This window comes from Crocuta crocuta, unplaced genomic scaffold, assembly GCF_008692635.1.
Source record: "Crocuta crocuta isolate KB4526 unplaced genomic scaffold, BGI_CrCroc_1.0 scaffold529, whole genome shotgun sequence".
In the NCBI taxonomy this organism is placed as follows: Eukaryota; Metazoa; Chordata; class Mammalia; order Carnivora; family Hyaenidae; genus Crocuta; species Crocuta crocuta.
Window position 1 is genome coordinate 698,057 of NW_027530362.1, and position 24,450 is coordinate 722,506.

The following is a 24,450-nucleotide window of genomic DNA, read 5'->3' on the forward strand; positions in this document are numbered from 1 at the left end:
GGATACACAAGATATATCAGAAGGGCTTCTAAAAGGCTGCAGTGAAGAGTCAGACCTCAGTTAGAGCCCATACTCAAACTGGATCTAGATGTTGCATTTATAACAACATTATAATACAAGCAGTCTCATAAACTCAACATCTATAAGACATCCAACTTAGTGAATATTCATAACTTTTTGGGGTTGTTTGCCCTATTGTTTGTAATTTGGGTTGTTTCCCAAATTTTCCTTATTATAAACAATGAAGTAATGAGCATATTTATGACTAAAATTTTTTCAGTATTTATGATTATTTCATTTAGATAGTTTCCAAAAAGTGGAATTTCTACCTTAAAGCATATGAACATTTTCCAGGCTCTTGATGCTCATTATTCCATAGTCATTTTGGATTTTCTCTGTCCTAGCTGTAGAACCAATCATTTCTCCAAGAATTCCAGGCTCCAACAGCCCACGCCAGGCCATCTTCTCCCACCATGGATTTCCTCCTGACTCTGATTCAGTTCCCATATTTTATATAGAGCACTCCTCTTACTCCAATGCCCTCATCACCTTACTTGAGCTCTGAACCATGGTGTCTCTCTGCACCCCACCTTGACACAGATGCCTACTGTGTTTGACCTAAGGCTTTAGGATGGGTATTTTCAGGAAGATGAAGAGAGAAGTAACAATGTAGTTACTTTGAGATTTAGTGGGCCCAGAAATATTCCATATTGTTGAACACTATTCTCTCTTACTTTCTTCTCAACAATCACCTTCACCCCAAATCCTCTTCAAATTCCTTTTGTACCTAGCTCATATTTTCTCATTCGACTTGGAGTGATCATCCATGTTCACATCGTCTAAAGGGAAATTCACACAGTCAAAAGACCAAAGATACTAGTCTTCTAATGAAAACTAGAGGCCTCTAGATATAGATTGAAGTTAAATGATCAGCCCTCCAAGTGGAAATGTGAAGTGGGAGTGTTCGAATGTAACTGGGAACCTGGGTAATGATCAAGGTTGACTGAATGAACAAGTCATCATAACATTTACACTGATTTTATGCGATATTTGGTCCCAGAAATGATTTTAGGAAGTGTATAAGAGGTACAGAATATAACTGGAGAGCATACATAAAATATGGGGGTTGGGGTTGAGGAAAGAAAAGCAAGGGCAGGGGCCCAGGTAAGCAAGAATCAGCTTAAAAATGCAACTGTAAAGTCTCATGATCATATTCAAGGTTGGCATAGAATTGGGTCTATCCTTCATAGCAAGCAATACAAAAAACCCCCAGTCTTGTCATTACATGATCCATGGTGTTGCGAGAAACAAGGAACTGCTTCTCAGAAGACAGACATCTATTCTAGGTGTTGGAATCAGAGAGGCTTATTTTCTGCATGATCTTCTTCCCTCTTCAGCTGCATATGCACTCTGTACTGCCTCCATCATGGGGGCATAGCTGCAGATATACTCTTTCAGTCCCTCAAATGTGCCAAGCCTGTTCTTGCCTAAGGGTCTTTCTCTGTGCCTCCCTCTTTATCTGGAGGTCTCTCTCCCTTCTACTTGCTTGGCTAACTCCAGACAAACCTTAAGGTATAAACGTGAATGTTCGCTCCTCCAGGGAAGCCTTTTAAGACCCAAGACCAGGTCAGGTTTTCCTGTTCTTACGGTACCTTGAGCCTATCCTGTTCTTCTGGTACCTTAAGCCTATCCTTAGAGAACTCATCACAATCAAAAAGAATCCTTTGCCTGTGTATTTGCTTCCTGACAGTCTTGCTAGAATACAAGCTCTGTGAGACTCTGTATATCTTGTTGACTGCTGTATCCCCAGACCCTAGCACATAGCAGGTGTGAAATAAATGTTGCAAAAAACATTTGTGAGAGGCTCCTTAATGGATTTTATAGGAATGTGTCTTATAACAACCCATTTTATAAGCCGAAGCCCTAAGTAATTTGGGGACTGAGTTGGGAGTGTTGGAAAAAGGCCATCTGAATGAAAACTTGCGGGGAATGTGCTACGGGCTTGGGAGGATTGTGCTGTCCTGTCCTGTTTCACTAATGAAACAAAGAAAGCCTGGCAGTGGCCACTTGCACGTGGCTCTTACAGACCTGCCCACTCTGCTCCCTAGGGTTGTTCTTTCATGCAGCGAGGGCATCAGGCGGGTGAGGTGAGGCAACACAAAACCACAGGTGCAGAGTTTATCATTTGTACTGACATCACACCACACAACAGTTCTCAGAACCCAAGAAGCCCCGAAGACACCACCTCTTCAGTACATAAGTAAGACTCTTTCCTTTTTGGTCTGATCCTTTTTCGGTTACACAGCTTCCTCCTAGCCTCCTCCCTGACACTCTTGCTCTGCACTGACTCACCATTTACTTTGTATGCATGTGCTTTTCGATATGAGGATATCATTTTAACGGGAAAAGTTTTCATTGTCAGGGCAACTAAGGGAGGTGTTTGCTCAATTCAGGCTCTGCTGACACTTCAGATTCCTGCTTGGCTCTTAATTCAGCTCACTTGTGTAGTTGCAAGTAGATTAATATTCTGTAGCTTTCTGTTCTGTTAGTCCGTGCCCTGATGACAAATAATCCATTGACGTAATAATCCCTGATGTAAGCGACTTTGCAAATGCTCACTAACTAAAATTAACGCATTCTGTTCTTCATTGTCAGAAGTGGCCCTCCAGATTAATTCTGCGAAGTAGTTGCACCAGTGACACCAAGGAAAGTCTGGCGAGTCCTTACCTTGTCCTGGTTGCATTCCAGCTGCTCCAAATGGGCATCTAGCTCCTCACAAGCTGCCATCCTCCTTCTCAGGTGCCCTGAAAGGGCCGTGCAGGAGAGGTGTGTAGTGATTAAGAGTCCTGGCTTTGAGTCTGATGATCTGAGTTCACAGCTCCACTCCCTGACTAACCATTGGTTTGACCTTGAGCAAGTTGCTTAATCTCTTTGAGACCAGTTTTCTCATCCATAAAATGGAGATATGATGGTAACTACCTTGTGGAGGCGATATGATAATTCAGTGAGGTAACAAACACAGTAAACACACCAAAGTTGGAATGTCTTAATAGACGTCTGTAAAGTAAGAGGTGCCTTTATTTATTTTTAAATTTTTTTTTATTTTGGAGAGAGAGCGAGAGAGAGAGAGAGAGAGCGAGCACAGCCAAGGGAGGGACAGAGAGAGAGTGAGGGAGACACAGAATCCGAACACAGTAGGCTCCAGGCTCTGAGCTTTCAGCACAGAGCCCAATGTGGGGCTCGAACTCACGAACCACAAGACCATGACCTGAGCTGAAGTCAGATGCTTAATTGACTGAGCCACCCAGGTGCCTTTAGTAAAGTCTAATGAACAAGCCGTGAAGAGGGAATACATCATACACTATGCTGTAAAATTTCCTTAATATCCTCTTCATTCAAAATTTTTCCAACACCCCTTTTATCGTCTCCTGAAATAATTCTCTTCTTTGTCATTCCACTAGCTCCTCTTTAGTTTTCTTCCCCTTCCACCTTCATTCCCTCTCCTCAATTCATATCTATTTATGTTCTGCAAGTAGTTCCATGTAATTTCTCATTTAAAATAGTTTATCCCTCCCCACTCTAAGATTAATTAAAAAAGTTGACCTTTTGGGGGCACCTGGGTAGCTCAGTTGCTTAAGCATTTGACTCTTGATTTCGGCTCAGGTAATGGTATCATGGTTTGTGAGATAGAGCCCCAAATTGGCTCTGCACTGACAGCATGGAGCCTGCTTGGGATTCTCTCTCTCCCTCTCCCTCTGCCCCTCCCCTGCTCTCTCTCTCTCGCAAAATAAATAAATACACTTAAAACATTTTTAAATAATCAACCTTTTGTCTTTTTTGTACTTCCTTACTTTTAAATTTATGACCTAAAGCACAGACTGGTAAATATTCAGTAAGGACAAAATTATAAATATTTCGGTGTTTTATTAGGGCTTGTACTTGCTATTTAGTGCAATAAGAAAAGGAAATGTCATAGAAAATAGAAGAATTGGAGAAGAAGAAACAAAACTGTCATTATTTAGAGATGACGTGATGGTCTACTCAGAAAATTCAAGAATCTTTTAAGTATTAGAACTAATACGAAAATGTAGCTCACACTTCAGGAACTCACAACCTCTACTCCTGTCTCCTGGAATACTAGCCATGGAGCTCTGAGCGGCCATGTAAGGACGTCTTATTGGAGAGATTCAATGGAGTGGGTGCTTGACTAGAAGGAGAAGGGCCCGGATGAGCACAGTCTGAGCATCTCTGTTAAAGTACCAGGCATGTAAGTGACACCATCTTGGCCCCAGCCACCAGCCTAGCCACCAGCTGAACCCCACCAAGTTACCTCTATTATGTGGAGCAGAAGGATTGCCCAGGTGAGCTCCACCTGAATTCATGACCAACAAAATCATGAGATATGATAAAATGGATGTTCTTTCAAGCTACTACATTTTGGCATATTTAATTATGCAGCAATAAATAGTGAAAAATAAAAATATGCAGCAATAAGTAGTTGAATCTTAAATTCAAACATCACTCTCTGGCACAACCTTCTCTCCTGGTAGCTCTCTAATTCAGATATTCCTGCCATCTTGTTCTCCACCTCATGAGAGTCTCTCATTTTCTGTCCTCTCCAGTCCCTCCCTACCCACCACCCCCTCCTCTCTTTACTGGTTCTATATCCAGCTTAGAGTCTGAGCGGAAATTATTCTGATTAAGGATGTGAGCAAATAACTATTCCTTTAAATACTTTTAGACAGGAGCCCAGACTCAGGCTATGGCTAGCACACAAACTATCTCTACCACTGTCTGCCTTCCCCCCAAAACCACCTATAGGGGGAGAAGGGAAGGATATTCGCCAAAGAGGGGACTTGACGGTTATAGTTCTCGGTACTCTAGGCTGGCTTGGAGAAGGAAGAGAAGGGGGTGGTGGGCAAACCTCAACAGTGTTGAGGGCCCAAGAAAAAGGAATTGTTTCTCATGAGGGAGTCACAACAGTTACTATACTGTAACATCTTCCGGTTACAGTAGAGGCAGTGGCAGCAGCAGGGGGCCAGGCCTGTTCCTCTCTGCTGTTCTAAAGAGTCTGCCTGCCCTCCAGGTGACATCCTCTTACAGGCTGTCGAGCAGGGAGGATCACATCGAGAGTGACCAGGTATGGAAGGGCTGCACTGGCCAAGCACATCAAATGCCTCTAAGCATTCAGGACTCCCCGGGTAAAACCACCAGCACCACCACCAAAGAAACAACACAGCACATAACTGTTTCAAACAACTGCATTACAACCAGGTTGCATCAGCCACTGTTCTACAGAAGGAACACTTTAAGTACTTTAGGCAAACTAGCAGACTGGCTTTCATTCTTAGATCTACTATTTTTATTATTTTGGTGTTGAAATGTCCTTTCTTCTATGAAATAAGGGTGATGATAGATGGTAGCATCCATAAGTCACCTTCTATTGTTTTACCCAAAATCCAAAACACATAGGGATGAGTGAAGGGACTCTTTCTTGGTCATTCTTGCTAACCTGTGATAAGCCTGGCCCTGGGCTTCACTGAAGGGAGTGGATGAGTCCATTCTGGTAGGAGCGGGCTATCTCTGAAGGACTCTTGGTGGAAAGGGGATTTCGGTCTGGAATTCAGAAAGGGTACTCTGACTTCAGTTTGTGAAAAGCAGATGGCGAGAGAAGATCCTGGAGACAGGGAAAGTCCTACCCTCACTTTTGCAGAGTAATGGGCACAGGGAAGGACAGCCTGAAGAAATGCAAAGGCCAAAGAAAATGGAAATGCAGGAAGAGGAATCTCTTTTGCTCTGGAGCTCATTTTCTTTCTTTTATGTATATTTATATATTTTTTACAAATGGTTTATTGTCAAGTTGGTTTTCATATAACACCCAGTGCTCATCCCCACAAGTGCCCTCCTCCATGCCCATCACCCCCCTTCCCGCCCCCCCCCATCAGCCTTCAGTTTGTTCTCAGCATTCAAGAGTCTCTCATGGTTTGCCTCCCTCCCTCTCCCCCACCATTTTCCCCCTTCTTCTCCTCATGGTCCTCCGTTAAGTTCCTCCTAATCCACCTATACATGCAAACATATGGCATCTGTCCTTCTCTGCCTGACTTGTTTCGCTCAGCATAACACCCTCAAGGTCCATCCATGTTGCTACACATGGCCAGATTTCATTCTTTCTCATTGCCATGTAGTATTCCATTGTATAGATAAACCACATCTTTGTGGTAAACCATCAAGAGATCCATTTGTCCGTTGATGGACACTTAGGCTCTTTCCATGTTTTGGCTATTGTTGAGAGTGCTGCTATGAACATTAGGGTACATGTGACTCTATGCATCAGCCCTCCTGTATCCCTTGGGTAAATTCCTAGCAGTGCTATTGCTGGGTCATAGGGGGGTTCTATTGTTAATTTTTTGAGGAATCTCCACACTGTTTTCCAGAGGGACTACACCAGTTTACATTCCCACCAACAGTGTAGGAGGGTTCCCATTTCTCCACATCCTCGCCAGCATCTAGCGTCCTTTGATTTGCTCATTTTAGCCACTCTGACTGGTGTGAGGTGTTATCTCAGTGTGGTTTTGATTTGTATTTCGCTGGGGCTCATTTTCTTTCTTTTTTTTTTTTTTAAGTTTTTATTATTTAGTTTTGAGAAAGACAGAGAGAGTGCAAGCACGGGAGGGGAAGTGAGAGAGGGAAACTCTCAAACAGGCTCTGTACTGGAGCAGATCTGGATCTAGGGCTCAAACTCATGAAACTGTGAGATCCTGACCTGGACGCTTAACCAACTGAACCACCCAGGAGCACTGAGGCTCATTTTCTAAGAGCTTGAGCACATCTTCTTCTAAACTGGGGGAACTTACTTGCTATTTTGTTTTTCCCCATAATGTCATTAAAATAAGGAGTCTACCCTTCAGGACGATCTTTCTAAGAACGGTAGAGAATAGGGTACAATTTATTTTCCATTTTTTCCTAAACAAAAGATTTTTCTTCTGATGTTAGCCAGACTAGTCTCTTTTGGCAAGCCTTCCATTGTTAATAGCTGCTTTCTCCATTCTATATTCATGTATCAGTTGTATTTGAACTCTAGTAATTATCAGGTGTCTTGTTTGTATCATTAGAGTACCCCCCCCTTCCGCCAAATCTGGCTCTAATGCAAACTACATCTTAGTAGCTGGTTTCCATGACTAGTATAAGAATGAATGGCAAAGATTTGTTCGTAAGTGGGAAAAATTATTCTTCTCAACTTAGGGATGAGAAAAAGCAAAGACAGATGCACCTAGTCAAAGCAAGGGAGCTGAGGCTTTCATACTCCTGCCCCTGTGAAATCCATATAAGGATAGCATCTGTGAGTACCTACTAGTACAGGTAGTTTGCTTCCCTACTATGGCTGGGCATTTATCCGTAGTACATAGTCATCTACCAAAACAGATGGAACTTCCCTACATGTTTTCCAGTCTTGTGTGATCCTATTGCCAAATTTGAGGAGAAAATATTTACTTTCCTCTCCTTGGTGCCTACTAGTCTTTCCTGGAAGGCTACGTCTGGTCAGGAACAAAACTGTCTTATGGGACAATTGGAAGGTGTGAGCTCCTCTGAATCAAAGGGCTTTCCTGTACCCTTGACTGGTCTTGTCAAGCTGGCGGAGACTGACCTTCCCTAGTGAGTCCTTTCCCAGGCAAGACCTGGTTAGCAACACCTGCACAGGGACAACAAACCCACATATTTCTTCCCTCCGTCAACCCATCAAGTTGAGGATCTTAATGTTCAGTGCATTTTTAGGAGATTCACACTTTCTCTGTTGAAAGAAGCCTCTATCTCACCTTGTGTAACTTCCTCATCATGGCTTCCCAAGGTTCCTTTGGGCTCTTCAGGGTCCACTCATTTTGTGATCCTTGTGGTGAAAGAAGCTTTGTCACCAGGATAGCAAGAGAGCAATCTAAAAGGAAGAAGAACTGGGCTCAGTCGCTTGAGTGTCCAACTCTTGATTTCAGCACAGGGTCATGGGATCGAGCCCCATGTTGGGCTCTGTGCTGAATGTGGAGTCTGCCTAAGATTCTCTGTCTCTCTCTCTCTGCCCCTCTCCAGCTCGCACATGCTCTCTCTCTCTCTCTCTCTCAAATAATAAAAATTTAAAAAATACTTTTAAAAGGAGGATAACTTTTTAATAAATAAAATGTGTGTATTGGAGGGGCTATGACATAGTGGTTAACAGCAGGGACTCTGAAGACAGACTGCCTGGGTTCAAATCCCAGCTCCACCACTAACCAGCTGCATAGCCTTGAATAAGAAACTTATTCCTCAACATCAGTTTCCTCATCTGTAAAATGGGAATAATAACAATGATACTTACCTCACAGGATTCAGATATTTCAACTAAAACTCTTGGCACCGTGCCCAGCATTGAATGAGAGTGAGGACTGCCCCTGTGCAAGCTCCTTATGCTCTCCCACATGTACCCAGCCCTCCGTCTCATATCTGGAACAGTTGTTGTCACCAATAGTTCTCTTGATGAACCGTTGTGAGAATGGGGTGGAGAATATACATCAAGTACGAAGCACTGTGTGTGGCACAAAGTAGATTTTCAGTAAACTAATTCCCAGCCTTTCTTTCCCTGAAAATGCCTTCTGAATTCCTCTGAAAGCACTCAGCACACCCACGTGCTCTGCTCCCAGTTCTTTCCAACACAGTGCCTTGGGAATCTGTGAGCAGCAGAGGAGGTTCACGTAAAAACTGTCTCATTTATTCTCTCTTCTTCTTTGCAACGGGGGAGGGGTCCTAGTGTTTTCCTTTCACATTTCTCAATCCAAATTGCACGAAAGTCTTTTTGCAGTCACTTAGAGGAGATAATGCACATTCCAATGAAATGTCGTGAGCCGGGGGCATCATAGTCTTTTTTACTGAATGCAAAGAGGTGACACGGCAATTACTGGCTTATGGCTCTTAGGGATTTTCTGATGTGCAATTTTTTATTTCTTTTATTTCAAACTCATTAAGTCATAGGGTTGTGCTAAATTCACAGTCCACCTAATACTCTGCCAGTTCATAATAACAAAACTATATCTTATGTTGTCTGCATAACCTCGGGAATCTCGTCCTAAGGCCAGAAACGTGCTAAAAATTGTTGCTGGGAATGTGAAATGAGGCTCACTCACATTTTGAATGAATTTTCTTTAACTTCCATTGTTCAATAATTACTGCATCTAATGATTTACTATTTAAAACAAAGCCCTAGGGGCAGGTGGGAGGCTCAGTTCATTGAGCGTCTGACTTATGACTCACGTCACAATTTCACGTTTCAGAAGTTCAAGCCCCACAGTGGGTTCTGTGCTGACAGCTCAGGGCCTGGAGCCTGCTTGAGATTGTGTCTCCATCTCTCTCTGCCCTTTCCCTGCTCGTGCCCTCTCTCTCTCTCAAAAATAAGTAAAACATTAAGAAATTTAAAATAAAATAAAAACAAAACCCAAGAAACTCCTTCCTCGCCTTCCCCTCTCTTGACAAATGCTGCCTCCCTCTATGTTCTGTAGTGGAATCATTTTGTGGCCAATACCCATGAAGCCCTAGAAATGGGAAGGTCCAAGTCATTCACTGCATCACAACATCTTTATTTCATCCAGCCTTGAAACATAGGCTTGGATTATGTCCTAACATATTTAAGATCTCTCAGTGGAACAAGGAACTACAGAACATTTTAAGGTCTGCGTAACTCCTGGTGACCTCAGAGGAAGCTGACTGCGTCAAGTGGATGGAATGAATGTTGCTTTTCTAATGTAATGTGATTCCTATTCATTTCTAGATCAGCCCCGTGGAATATATTCATGAATCAATCCCACAGCCACATAGTGCTCTTCCCTCTTGGATGCATATTTCTAATTGTTGACATAACCACATATTTTACATTACAGCTGAGGAATTAATACCAGTTAATATCTTTAGCAGAGAAGGAAAATTGGCAAAAATTAACTGTGATGGTTCTGCAAGCCTTTAAAATTTGTTTAATTGCCTTTTAATTTAGTTTTTACATGTTTTAATTAAACTTTTTTTTAAGTTCTGCAAACTTCTTATGGTCAAAGCTAACATCTTCAGCTTTGGGTGTTTCTAAATTCTTTTTTTTAAATTATTTTATTTTTAACATTTATTTACTTTATTTTTTTATTTTTGAGAAAGAGACAGACAGAGTGTGAGCAGGGGAGGGGCAGAGAGAGAGGGAGACACAGAATCTGAAGCAGGCTCCAGGCTCTGAGCTGTCAGCACAGAGACCTACATGAAGCCTGAACCCATGAGATCATGACCTGATTCGAAGTCAGATGCGTAACTGACTGAGCTACCTAGGTGCCCCAGGGTGTTTAAATTCCTGTTTTCCTCTAAGGATGAGTGAAATACATGTGGGTTTTTTTTTTTTTTTTTCCATTTCACAGCAGACAGAAAGACCTAGAAATTTCTTAGGTTCCCTTTTAATTGATCACAGGAACACCCTGCTCCCACTGTGAGTGATTTCTCCTGGACTTCCGGATTGTCTTCCTGTCTCCTGCCGCTCAGAGACCCATCCTGGTCTCTGGTCTTACCCTCACAACACTCAGCGCTTTGTGGACTGGCCATTCTGACCTTCGTGGTGTCCCGCTGTTAGATCTGTTATCCTGTCTCAATCCTAACTCAGGCTCCACTCTGTATCTATGAATGCTGCTCATCTTGTGAATAGAAATACTTTGTGATCTCAGTTGGACTGGTCACAGAAGCACTAAGGCAATCACAGTGACAAATGACCAGGAAAGAAACTGAAAGATGAATTGCTCCAGCACGTGGAGCCTGTGTCCACAGAGAAGAAGACAATCTTAAGAAGAGCTCAGTGTCCAGTGGGTGAAGATGTCTTCTGTGCCCTATGGTTGAGCATGTGGGTTCTGGAGCAAAACTGAAGGGCCTTAAATCCTAGCTCCATTACGTTGCTTATAACCTCGGGCAAATTACTTAGTGACCTTGACTATAGAGGTAAATGTAGATAGCCAACCTCACAGGGTTGTCATGGGCATTAAATGAGATTATCCATGCAAAATGCTCGGAGTGTAGTCTATAGTAGGCACACTTCTGGTGCATCATCAAATTAATATTATATATTGTTTTCTCTTTGATAGAAGACTTTAATTAGACACCTATCTGCCATGCACATCCTTTTGTTCATTCATCCATTCGTTCATTCACTCATTCGCAAAAGGCTTATTCGGCAGCATTTGTGTGCGAGACACTCTTCTAGGTGCTAGGGAAACATCATTGTATGTATGTAATATAAATGCTATAGGAGAAGGAAAATTCAAGGAGAGAAAGAGCCTCGTGAGTCCTGAGGAGCAGGTGCAATCAGCAGAGGCCTCAATGAGGTGATGCTTGCTCGGCAAAATCTTGAAGAAGGGTTTGGCCATGAGGCTATGTGGGGGAACAGCATCCAGGCAGGGGAATAGCCAGTATGGATGTCATGAGTGTGAGTGTGCCCAGCATGTACGAGGCCAGCAAGGAGGCCTGGGGTGCTGGAGTGGAGGGAGAAAACAGGAGCCGAAGCTTTTGAGCTGAGTGCAAAGGGGAGCATTGTAGGGTTTTGAGCAGAGAAGGGGCTATGTTCTCCTCCACAAACAGGGCAGGGGTAGGCAGCAACTTCCTCATTTCCAGCCAGTGTGAATTTCTGCCAGTAGACTTGATCCTGTATAAAAGGGCTCAGCATCTTTACCAAGATTTTGACTTAACCACAGACTCATATGGGCCAAACATCTCTTTTGCACCTTAATGTGATTATACTTCTGATAAGACAGGCCCTAATTAAAATAATTAGCCTTTGGATAAATAAGTCACAGTTTATGAATTTTCTAAATGCTGCTGCCTCTTGCGTCTATCCAACAGCACTCAGTTTTTAACCAAATCAAACACATCATTGTAGAGACATACATATTCACAGCTGTGGAGCACAGTTATTTGTAATGTTGTTTCTGAGTTAATAAACAGGATTCTGTTGACCCCTTTCCCCTCTATGTTCTACATACTTCTTGAAAATGCTTAGGCTCCTACCCTTTGCTGATCTGATAATATTTGAGGTCATGTCTCAATTGTATGATATGATTTCCTCTGGAGCAGATATTCCACTTAATCTAGTGGGCAGGAATAGTTACAAGCTCAATCAAAGTTTGTTTAGATTGAACCGGATTTCCTCATTTAGTTTTTAATTTATTAAGTACTGGCAATTTGTGCTTGGTTTTTGTCTTCATGAAAACTCAGATGATGAAAGCTGCATTAAAACAGTGAGACATTTCCATTAAAACACCGAGTTGCGCTGAAATCTCACACAATGAAAAAGAAGAAAAATAGGATAAAATATAGAGTTGTGATAAATGGCACTACCATTGCTTTACAATGACATTTCTTTATCATTTTGGTCAAAGCAGCAATGAAGTTTGCTTGGGAGCACAGCTGAAGTTTAAGAATTTAGAATCACTGAGAGGTTGGATAGATTCGGTGATTGGCTTAACATCCAATGGAGTATTAATTTTTGCTGTTGTTGGGTGGAGGGACTGAAGGCATCTGATCTGAATTAATTACCTCTGGGAAGAGTTTTCCATTTACTATCATTAATACAATGTAGGTTACTAGAAAGAACATAATAATATAGCAGATAGTGTGTGTAGGGATCAACTTGAAGATTAGAATTGTGGTTTCCTCAATGGCCTCTCAAGACTTGACGGAGCAGAGATTGCGACCTGAAATGCCTTCAGGGGAACGGCAGGAAAAATGAGTGAGGGAAGCCTACCAGGGGAAGAGGACAATGGTAACTGATAGCCACGTGTCTGGGAAGCTACTGCGAGTGGGGAGGACATGGGTAAGTCAGAGAGAACCTACCCCATCCCAATGGATGAGCCACTTCTCAGCCAGTTCCTGCCACACAAAAACAAAAGCCTGGTGTTGCCAGATCTTCTGATTTTGTAAGAGGAGCCAGACATTCTGATTTTTAGGTGTCAAATTTCTCAATTTCAAAATGTTGGCAGCTAGTTTATTTTCATTTTTTTAAATGTTTTATTTATTTTTGAGAGAGAGCATGAGCAGGGGAGGGTCAGAGAGAGAGGGAGACACAGAATTCAAAACAGTCTCCAGGGCTCTGAGCTAGCTGTCAGCACAGAGCCCAATGTGGGGCTCAAACCCACGAACTGTGAGATCATGACCTGAGCTGAAGTCGGACGCTTAATCGACTGAGCCACCCAGGTGCCTGTTGGCAACTAGTTTAAAAAAAAAAAAAAAATGGAAAACAGGGGCGCCAGTATGGCTCAGTCAGTTAAGCATCTGACTTCGGCTCAGGTCATGATCTCAAGGTTCTTGAGTTCGAGCTACGCATCGGGTTCTGTTCTGACAGCTCAGAGCCTGGAGCCTGCTTGGGATTCTGTGTGTCCCTCTCTCTCTCTGCCCCTTCTCCACTTGTGTGGATGCATGCACACACACTCACTCTCTCTCTCAAAAATAAATAAACATAAAAAAAAAAGAAAACCAAAACTGTGTTAGTCTAACAAAACATGCCTGCAGACCAAATTCAGTCTACAGTCTGCTTCTCTGTCACATTTCAGTGTACATTTCAAACAGTGGAACTCAAGTAGAGGAGCCCTTTGTATTTGTGCTGGGGTACCAGAAGTCCCATTCCTCATTGCCCTCTGTCTAGAAATTACCTCATCACAAATAGCGTTTGTCAGACATAGTATTCAATTGTTGCTATTAGCTACAGTGGCTGTTACTGGAGGCATTTACAATTATTATAAAGTGGCTGTAAATGTACTAATACTATAATAGACAGGATTTATGTATTTGTTGTCCAAATATGTTAATATTTTTACATAATATTACTTTGCAAAAATAATTATAAGTTCTTTAGGAACAAGTCCATGAGCAGTTGCAGTTCAAAAATCTGAGACAAAGAACAATTAAATATGATATTCAAGGTCACATGAGGAAGGCAGTGGCAAACCTGAGGTTAAAACTCAGGTTTACTTATTCTGATTGATGAGCTATTTCTATAGTCAAGGTTTATTATATTTCAATGCCAGATTGTCATCAAATTTAATATTGAATTCTACCACAAGAAAAAGATGTACAACATTAAACTATATGCATGACATACCATCCTGTGAAAATCTGAAGAGTATAAAGGAACTTCTGCTAAAATACAAATATATGTATGTGTGTTCTCAAATACACTTTGAATTACTTTTTGTAGAGTTAAGTTTTCTTTTCATTTATCTGTTCAAGGATCACTGCAGAATAAAAAACATTTTTGTTAGAGAAATTGAGCACACACAAAAAAGACAGACTAGATGATAGTTACGTGTCTTTTATTTATGACATTTGAATCCCTAAGCTCACATGAACTGATTCCATAAATACCCTTTCATTTCCTCTTGCTTTCCTAATTGGCCTAATTGTGTTAGTTTGTTCTTAGAGTCAAATCCTTAATTTAATCTCAAATGGAACTAAAATACAGTAAACATTTTTTATATTATATTAGAAAAGATACTGGAAAACTTTAACATTAGAACACTAAAAGCTAGTAAAACAGCTTAACTTTCAGATTAGAAATGGACTCTTCCCTCTAAAAGTTATAAAAGTCCTTATTTAGTCATCAAAAACTTCTCACTCAGAATTAATAACTGCTCATAGGGAAATAACCTGTTATAAGTTTTTGTTGTTGTTGTTGATATATTTTTTAAAGCAGGGAAAAGAACCCCTCTATTTCCAAAACACTTTGTTTGGCTAATTCTAGGAGAGAATCACCTATTTTATCAAGGACCAAAATGTGCCAAGCACAAATGACAACAGTATTATCCAAGTCACACACCCGACTTCTTTTCGTGATTTTGCCTTTGTACACATTCCTTGAAGACATGAATATACTTGTCCCATAATATTTCTTTCACTCACACTGTGATACCCATGGGATGTGGGAGTGATGGAAGGTCAGAGACCACAGGGAATGATGTGCTTCCAACAATGACCAGATGATGACTTGGCCTAATTCACCACAAAAATACAAGAGGAGGTCCATCCAAGTCTCAGTGCTTTGCCAATTAAAGAAGTGGTTAAAACAACATTCTTCTCTGCTGAGGAATATTAAAGGTAGAAAGGAAACTCAGGAAGATAAACCAAAATAATTGAATATAATAGAGTTATGGCTACAAATGTATTAGCAAGCAAGTCATGACTTAGCAAAGACACAATAGAGTTTGGAGAAAGCATGTGGTAATTTCTTACACGTTCACTGCTGGTTACTTCTATAGTGCTCAGTAACATGGAAAGCTTGGGGAAGGGTTCAAGTTGAGGTGCAGAAATATTAGCAACTGGGCAACAGGGCTTCTGTGAGAATTTTGCCCCTGGGAGAGCTGAAGGGAAAGGAGGCTGAAGCCCATTGGTGACAGTCTTCAAATACTTGGTGGATATGCAAATAAAGCTCTCATTGCTCACACTTCTTATCCTAGATAATCTTTGCCTTTCTTAATGTGAGACACTAGGAAAGGTATGCTGAAACCCAAAGATAATAGTTTGGCTCAGGTCAGATGGCAGGATTTTGGGTGTTGTAAAATGTTCAGTGGGGGTACATCAAAAGATGTTGTAGAATGTCTATGCTTGAAGGTCTTCGGGAGGAGAAAGGGATTTTCACCAGTAAGGTTACTGATAGTGTTTGGGAGGGTAGAAGGAATGGATGGAGGAATCTCTCGAAGTTGTTTCCACTGATCCCAGCACTCAGAAATGAGAAAACACTCCAGGAAGAGAGAGTTAACAACCTATGAAGCAGAATCTGACTCTAGAGGAGTATTTCCTAACCTATTTTTTCATTATCAACCTCTTAAGGAGCCTTTTGAGACAGTTTATTCTTAATCATGTTCGTGAAAGTTTAATACCACATATATGCTTTCTGTTTATGTACTATGGCCCTTTGAAGGGCCACAACCCACAGTAATATCTAAGATTCCTCCCTCCATCCCCCCAATGCTCCCCACAATTTTTGCTTCCTTGAGAGCAATCAACCTTAATGAAAATGCATGCTCTCTAAAATAAACCATGGATCTGAATGGGAAGTCATTGAGGGTGGGAGAAAAAAAAAAGTGGGGTTGCTACAGGGATCATACAGACTCTCATTAGCCAGCATACTAATCTAGTGCCCTTCTTACTTCCCCTTCCCTCTGTTAAATGGGAAGTTATGAATCCTTTGTCATTGCTGTATCATTTAACTGCAAGGGTTATAATATTTTGGACATCCTGGACCTCTCTGAGAAAATTAAGAAAGGAATGCATATTTGCACTGTCTCAAACTATAAAATGTGTGCATGCTGAATTTCAGAGCTTCTTAATGGATTATGCACCTTTATAATGAATGGATCAGGCAGACAACACCTGAACCCTCTGGCCAAGTTTAATATCATGGAAAGAGACAACTGGTCATATGCTTCCTGATAAATGCAATAGGAACAAAACACCACTTGTAGTATTCTTTTTAAAAAAAAAAAAAAAAAAAAAAAAGCTTAACTGAGTCTAATAAAGAGGAAAAAAATCGGAAAAAAATTCCAGATTGTAGAACATTCTACAAAAAATGTCAGTGTCATGACACACATACACCACAACCACCACCACCATGCCATACACACAAACACACACACATAAGGCAAGAACTCTAACCCATTAACGAAAGAGAATGACAACAAATGCCACATGTGATTCATAATTGGATCCTGGGTAAACAAACAAAAGCTATAAACATTTTGGGGACAAATGACAAAGTATTAAAAGTTTTACGATGTCTGCAACATATTTTGAAATGGTTCAGCAATAAGAATGTATATTTACAGAAAAAGAAAATATATGGAAACTGCCAACAATTAAAAAATTTTAACAACTGATGTGCATAAATGAAGGGGATTTGGATATTCACTGTAATCTTGTCTCTGAAATTTCCACTTTAAAATTTCTTGAAATAAAAAAAGGTGGTGGATGCATGTATCCAACTAAAAAAAAAATGGTGCGAAATGAAGGAGAGCCCATCAGGTTAGGAGGCAGATGCAGGATGTGAGGCTCAGATTCCCCTGGTTGTAATGAAATGTACTTAGGATGCAGTCAGGTCAAAGAGATAAAATTGCTTGTGATAATCTTCTTTAGAATTGGCCAAACAAAGTTCTGCAGGAAAAAGGAACACTCTGTAATTAAAAAATAAGAGTGGTTTGCCAGACTTTATCCTAGAGGAGTTGATTAATGCAATTAGAAATATAACCAGGAGGAAATTGTGCCAAGAAGTTTAAAAAATATTTGTCTTTTTAAAATTGAATGGAAATTTCATATGCACAGACAGTTAATAGGAAGCAAACTTAAAAAGAATTAATAACAAATGTCTTCAGAGTCCAGCGTCCTGCTTGATTAGGCGTTACTGAAATGCAGGAACATAGTCAACTTCTTAATGCAAAAGTCCTATGGTTTTCCATGATGGCAGAGCTGTGGGGTTCCTCCTAGGGCATGGGCTCCATGCTGTCATTTCTCTGTCCCTCTGCCGGAACATTCCCATGCGGTACTTTACAGTGCATTGCATAGGTTGGGAATGGGGGGGGTCTTATTTCTCTGATCTCTGGATCCTTAGGACGGTCATATTCTTTCAGCCAAAAGTGATGCTCAGAAGAATCTTTGCCTATCTTGTCCTCTCAGAGTTACTTAGGAAGCCAAAAAAAAAGCGGGAGGGGGTCTGGTGTGGACCAAAGCACAACAATATGGAAAGAGGTAGCAGCATTTGGACTCCATGAGATAACTCTGACCAGATCAGAAGCAAAGGTCAGTTGGCCGGGTGAGGGCAGAATGCCACACTGCCCAGACAGTCAGCCCTTTCTCTGGACGAAGGAAGATTTCATGCTCTCTAGGTTCCTGCGGCAGCCACAAATGGCTTTAATACATTGCATATAATGAAACGAAATCAGACTTGTTTAGTTATTCTTTAATCGGTGTTACATTAAAATGCACTAATACATTCTTATCTACTTCCCTCCACCAACGGCTATTTTGTCAGATTCCAAAGATCGCCGGAGTATTATCACCCTCGGATCACAGGCTCCCGGGACCACCACCAGTTCCGTGAATGCAGCAGAGAAGGCAATGTTTCTTCAGCTAAGACTCACTTGGGTTTCAAAAGGCAGGACGTAGCACAGAATGTGTTATTCTGTTTACTGGAATAGGAAAACTGGGAAGGAATGGAAGAAGGACGTTAGCTCCAGTTACACGGTTGCCTTGGCAACTGTGGCACAATCATAGGGGCAGAAATTAATTCTGTGCCCTAAAATAATACGGTCGAGGAGGGGGGGGTGCAGAGGAAGAGAAAGAAGACACGGGCTGGACGTAGGAGCTCAGAGGGCCAGCTGGGAAGGTGACAAGCCAATGAGCTGAGTGTCTGAGCTACTTGTACCAAAGAGCCAATGGCACTTATTTAATTTTTTTTTCACTGAAATTTCAGTATTATGTAGAGATAGCCAGAACTCCCTACCCTTTGCTCAAGAACAAACACTGCACTAATCTGGCTCAGAGCTTTTGCTGATCATTCTTGGTCATTTATAACTTCCTTTTATTCCTCTCTTCTGGGAAACAGGAAGAAAAATTGAACAGAAGAGACAAGGAATGGTGTGGCTATTAAAAAAGCACATTCTATTCAGAGTTAACTGCTAACTCATCAGCTTTATGCTAGCAGCCAGGCCCTTCCCCATAGTTAAGGTTTGTCTGGGGTCATGGGAGATCCCTGATAAAACTGCCTCTTAGGGAATTCTTGCTGAGGCTGCAGTGTGGGGGTCTCAGATCTCTTCAAGGCTTCATGGTCCTGCAGGAAGTTAAACCATAGAATGAGACCAGGGTGGACGCTTTCAAAGACCAGAAAGGAAGGCTTGTTATAGACAAACTTGCTGCTCAACCAGAGTTCCAAAATTCACCCGGTATTTAGAAGACACGGTACAGAAAAGTCGGCCAGTTGACAAGACAGGAGTGGGAAAGTACAAGTAAGTGTCTCAGTCTCAAAACCTGAATTCCGTAAAGCTTAGGCGGCAGGTCACAGGCAGACTGTGACGCACACGTAAGTGCAGAGGCTTCCTCAGGGCACTTGAGAGCCAGCAGGGGGAGGGGCGGTCCTTCCCCGCACTCCGTGGTCAGACAGGTCCACAGGCCGTGGCTAGCAGCACTCAGAGGGTTAAGAGCACACGGGGTGAGTGGGGAACGTCTCTCAGGAATCTCTCAGGAATCACCGCTCCTCTCCACCTTTCCTGCTCCTGGAAGCAGGTGCCATTTTGGCTGGGGGAGGGCTCCCTCCTGCCGGCACAGGGCTCCAGGGGGGAAGAGCTTTCCTCTGTCTTCCAAAGGGGACGTGGGGCGTTAGTGACACATCCTGCTCGTCATCTCTTTCTGGAAAGCAGGGAGAGAAGGATGGTTAGGAGTGACTAGAAGCGATGACATGTTGAAGGATTCTAAAAAATAGCCCTCACAATCTCTGGGGCCTTTAAACAAGAACTTGCAAACACAGTCATGGATAAGGCTCAGCACATGAATGTGTTCCATTTGGTCTGCAGGTTTTTTTTTTTTTTTGGTCTTTGTTTTAATCAAAGCAATATTAAAAAAACAACAACTTGGCTAACTTACCAAAACTTCAGGTTGCTCGCTTTTTTTTTTTTAACTACAAGATTTGGAGCCGCTGGACAGCTGCAGTTGAAGAATGTCTGTCCTCTTCAGATGGAGAATATGGTCTCCAGTTGGCCCCAGTACCCACTACTCCCAGTTGTCTCCCCAGGAGGAGTCAAGTATCATTTCTGACTGATATTATCATAGATTTAGGCTGCTACTTTTCTTTTCTTTTTATTTAATATAATTTATTGTCAAATTTGCTTCCATACAACACCCAGTGTTCATCCCAACAAGTTAGGCTGCTCCTTTTCTAATAGGAGAGAACAATTTCTTTTTACCTAAGTTTCAGTCAAAGATGGAAAAATGAAGGATACCATAAGAGAGTATAAGTGAAGTAAAGTAGGAGAGAGGACTTTTTTAATGGGCACGAAGAATATACCAACATGTCTGACATGCAACCACCTGGCCTTTCACTCATTTCCATCATCTTCTGGCTCTTGTGAGCATCTGCACATCCTTAATGTGCAATCTGCTCTCCTCTGGGCCTCTGCATCGGGAAGCCCTTTGCCTGTGTGCCCTCCTCCTCCCACAGCCTGCCCTCATTACCTAGCTAACTGCCACTCATTTTCCCAACTCAGCCAAGACGACTTTCAAGAGCCCTGGGAGACCCTCTGAGACTCCTGCCCCAGCCTCTGTGGAGTGAACCACTCCTTCACCTGTGCCAGCCTGGAGCCTTGCATGCAATGAGCTGGTGTGTACATCGGTTTGTATGCATGGACTATGGGCATCTGTGGGCCCTACTCCACTGTGAGCCACTGTGTGTCAAGAAAAGAAACATGCATGGAATCGCCAGCATCCATTCATTTTATATTCACTGCCCTAACACAGTGCCTGGCACAGGGCAGCCACTTCACTTTCATCTCCAAGAATGGCCTGGATAGGCTGGGAATGAGCCCAGTGCCCTGCAGCATTTGGAAGGACACAGTTTACATCATTGTATGCAAACGAATGAGCCGCTCTCAAGTTCCACCCGCTGCAGGGCTGCTTAGAGCAGCTACCTCTCTCATGTGCTGACCCCATCACCTCAGCTTATAAAACAGAAAACATCTGAGTAAAAGGGGTTTGAGAACAGGAGTGCCCAGGGGCTTAGAGACTCTCTTAGAAAACCATACCAATGTGTTGGCTAAAGAAATAACAGAATATACATGGGATAGTCTAGGTACTTTTGCATCCTCATAATATTATTAAAGACAAGCAACCACATAACAGATACATATATTAAAACACTAAATGACCAAGTTCTTATGCTCATGATTTACGTTATGTACCACGTGTCTGGGAGATGAGGTTGTTGTTTGCAAGGAGCTATGATCTATCAGAGAGAAAGAAATGTAGACCACAAGCTAAAATACAGTGACATAAATGCAAATATTTAGAGGAGAAAAGGCCATGAGGCATGGTGTCTCCAAATTCCACCCACGTTTAGAGGTCACTTCTGTCCTCACTACCTACCTGTGTGACTTCCCTGAGTCTTTAGGTTTTAGCAGAAATGTCTCTTCTTTAGGAATACTCTCCCTGAGCTCTGAGATAGGAGATATCCCCCTTTTCTGCCTTTCATAGTGTCCTTCCTCACAACTGGAAGAGTCTATCATTTGTTTCCTCCCTGCCTCTTAGATTCATTCATCCCATGTCAGATCCTGTAAGACCCACAAAGGAAGGGGCCATGTGTGCTCTATTCCCGGTGGTGGCAACTGATATTCAATACATGTTTGTTTAAGGAACCGATGAATGGGCCCTCAGTCTCCTCATCTATAAAATGGAACAGTGATACCTGCCTGACAATGTGACTGGGAAGGTTAAAAGTGTTAAGGTATGCCCGGACTCAACATACATTAATTTCCTTCTCTTCAGAAATACACACATGGCAACAATCACTTCTTGTCAGGGCAAGCAGAGGCTTGAAGAGACTTCTCTGATAATATTCGCACTTAGGTGGGCCCCTAAATCAATTAATTAATTAATTAAAATATTTACTTATTTTTGAGAGACAGAGTGGGAGGGGCAGTGAGAGAGGGAGACACAGAATCTGAAGCAGGCTCCAGGCTCTGAGCCGTCAACACAGAGCCTGATGCAACGTTTACACTCACAAACTGCGAGATCATAACCTGAGCTGAAGTCAGACACTTAACCACCCTGGGGGCAATTTAAAGAAGAAGTCTGATGAGTGATGTGTGGAGAAGGGGACTGGAGAGTTGGGGCGGAAGGGTGGCTAAGGTGGTAACCTCTATGGTCTGGTGGTGCTGTGGCTGGAGCAGAGGACCGAGCCAGGATGGGGCAGTGGAGTGGGGACACAGGAAAATGCCTAACTGCTCAAATAAGGACTCATGTACTTGGTGTGAGGAATAGCAATAAATGGTGACAATCTTAAAATAAATTTGCTGTTCCTTTGTTAAGTTTCCAAAAGTTCTTGTGCTTTTGGTTACTGTCTGATGACAAAGATGGAAAAAACAAGGTGGGAATGCCTGGTGTGCACCTGTGTGAGTATTTGAGCTAGCAAGAGAGACAGGTGTTGGGGGAGAGATCATGGGATGAATACAATTTGGCCTTATAACTAATTCTGCCATTATTTGCAGTGCGTTAATACTTTTGGAAAGAAAGGAACTAGCATTTGTTAAGCACCTATGAGATGCCAGATACTTGGTGGGGGTGAAGGAGGTATTATGTCATTGCATCTGTAAAACTCCAAGAGAAGGAACTATGGCCTCATTTGACAGATGAGGAATCCAGGCCTCTGAGCAGAACTGATTCGCTCAAGTAGAACAGGTAAGTGCAGAGCCTTCCATCAGACAAAGGTCAGCTATCCCCTAGACCCAATGGCCCTGCAGACATTACAACCCATAACTCTTACACTAACCCTGTGAAATGAGATTTGCCATGTTCACTGACACAGGCTCAGAGACAGCCAGTAACTTCTCAAAGGCACACATAAAGTGGAAGGGGTAGGACTTAAACTCAGGTGTACCTGAGTGGAAAGGCCAGATATTTCCACTACACCATGTGATTTGTGGTTTAAAGCATCTGAGGATTTCTTATGAAGATGCATTCAGAAGACAATGACATATATTAATTGATATATATTAATTATAAATGGTTGCAGTCATTCTTGGATTTTCAAAATGTCAAAGATATTTTTTCATTACCTGGATGGATGCCATAAGGAATTACAGGTACACTGGGTAAACAATAAAAAACAATTATGCCACTAAAATACTACAGACACTAGAAATATGGAAGAATCACACGTGCGCGCGCGCGCGCACACACACACACACACACACACACACACACGGGAACCCTTTGATAGAGGATATGGGATTATCTAAAGCCATTAGTCTGTGAAAAGCCAGGACTTTCCTCACTGCAAATGCTTTCTTCACTTCACAATGAAGGAGAAAAACTTTATGGGGATGTCTCCTAACATTATTATAGGGAAAGAATGGGCGAAATAACAGACCAGGAATTGTCAGATCTGTCTGGTCAGATCTGTCTTTGAGGAAGAACATCTACTCAGTTAGATCCACCCTTCAAAGCTGTATTCTACCGTTTTCCCACTGGGTGGCGCAAATGAGCTGGTTAAGAAACAACCGGTTTTTGAGGGAAAACCCCCAAACCAAGAACCAGCCAAATACTGGGTTCCATAGTTTTTGTCACCATCAAATCTCTCCCGAAGTCACCTAGCAAAACCAAATACAATCCTTCCCATCACAGAGAGTGGCCTAAACAACATTTGCCCAGACCATTCTTTAGGAATGAATTTGCCATTGTAGGAGTCATCTACATGCAATGTGTATGAGGGGAGACCACTAAAGAACTCCAAAAGGTACTTCGAAAGCTTCTGCAGAGGTGATGGGAATTTCCTGAGAAATTTTCAAGAAGACTGTATTTGGCTTGTATAGGAAGATGTTTTTAAGCACCTGGATTTGAAAAAATCCATCCTTAAGGAAAGTGTAAAGCTGGGTTTTGGTTGTGCTCACTCAGTATTATTTGCTTCAATGTAAGGCAGTAATTGATTTTGTAAAGTCCCTGGTTTCCCACTGTCAACAGAACAAATTCCATACTCCATGGCCTGGCAAGCAAAGCTGTTCATAACAGACTCACCCCCTTCTTCTTACCTCCTGTTGAACCCCCACCCACTCAGGCACCACACCCATGAGGCAATCCAAACTCATCCCCTGTTTCCAACAGGGCACAGTCTATTAAGGTTTCTAGAAGTTTTTCTAGCTCTTTCTTCCATCTGAGAAATGCTTTCTGCTCTTCTGTGACTGGCAAACACAGACATCCTTCAAGATTCAACTGTTAGCCTCCAGAAAGGGTTCTTCAGCTCCCTTCTTCAGTTCCCCATCACTTTACACACACCTGTCACTTTCTACCAGCATTGGAACTCATCATTTCATTTTTTGCCTGAGTCTGAAAAGACCCTTAAGGCTTTGTTATATATTAATATATGAGGAGAAATATTTTGATATACAGCCTGATATAATTATTTTGGGAAAATGTATAAACAAAATATGAGTCCAACATGATGAGTAAGTTTATCTCTGGGTGAAGGAAATGATGTGTGTTTTCTGTTTATGATATTTGCCCTTTGCGTCTCTTCTGGATTTTTAAATATTTTTAATACACATGCAAGTTTTTTCTAAGAAAATAAGCTCCAATAATTAAAAGAACAACAAAAATAGAAGTAGACCAAGCCTCCAAATTGAAATCATATTTAGTTTTAGAAATAAAATTAAAATGACTTTTGGCTAGTTTTTG

At 41.9% G+C, this 24,450-nt stretch overlaps 1 protein-coding gene across 3 annotated transcripts in view; it reads right to left on the reverse strand.

Annotated features, from left to right (window-relative positions):
* Positions 1-14,322: 14,322 nt before the first annotated feature.
* The window catches only part of MOB3B (MOB kinase activator 3B), a 195,931-nt gene continuing 185,803 nt past the window's right edge, over positions 14,323-24,450 (reverse strand). For all 3 annotated transcript variants that reach the window (XM_077766095.1, XM_077766097.1, XM_077766096.1), the window contains exon 4: positions 14,323-19,419. In XM_077766095.1, coding sequence (XP_077622221.1) covers positions 19,390-19,419 — 30 coding nt within the window. In that variant the 3' untranslated portion in view covers positions 14,323-19,389. The remainder of the gene's footprint in view (positions 19,420-24,450) is intronic.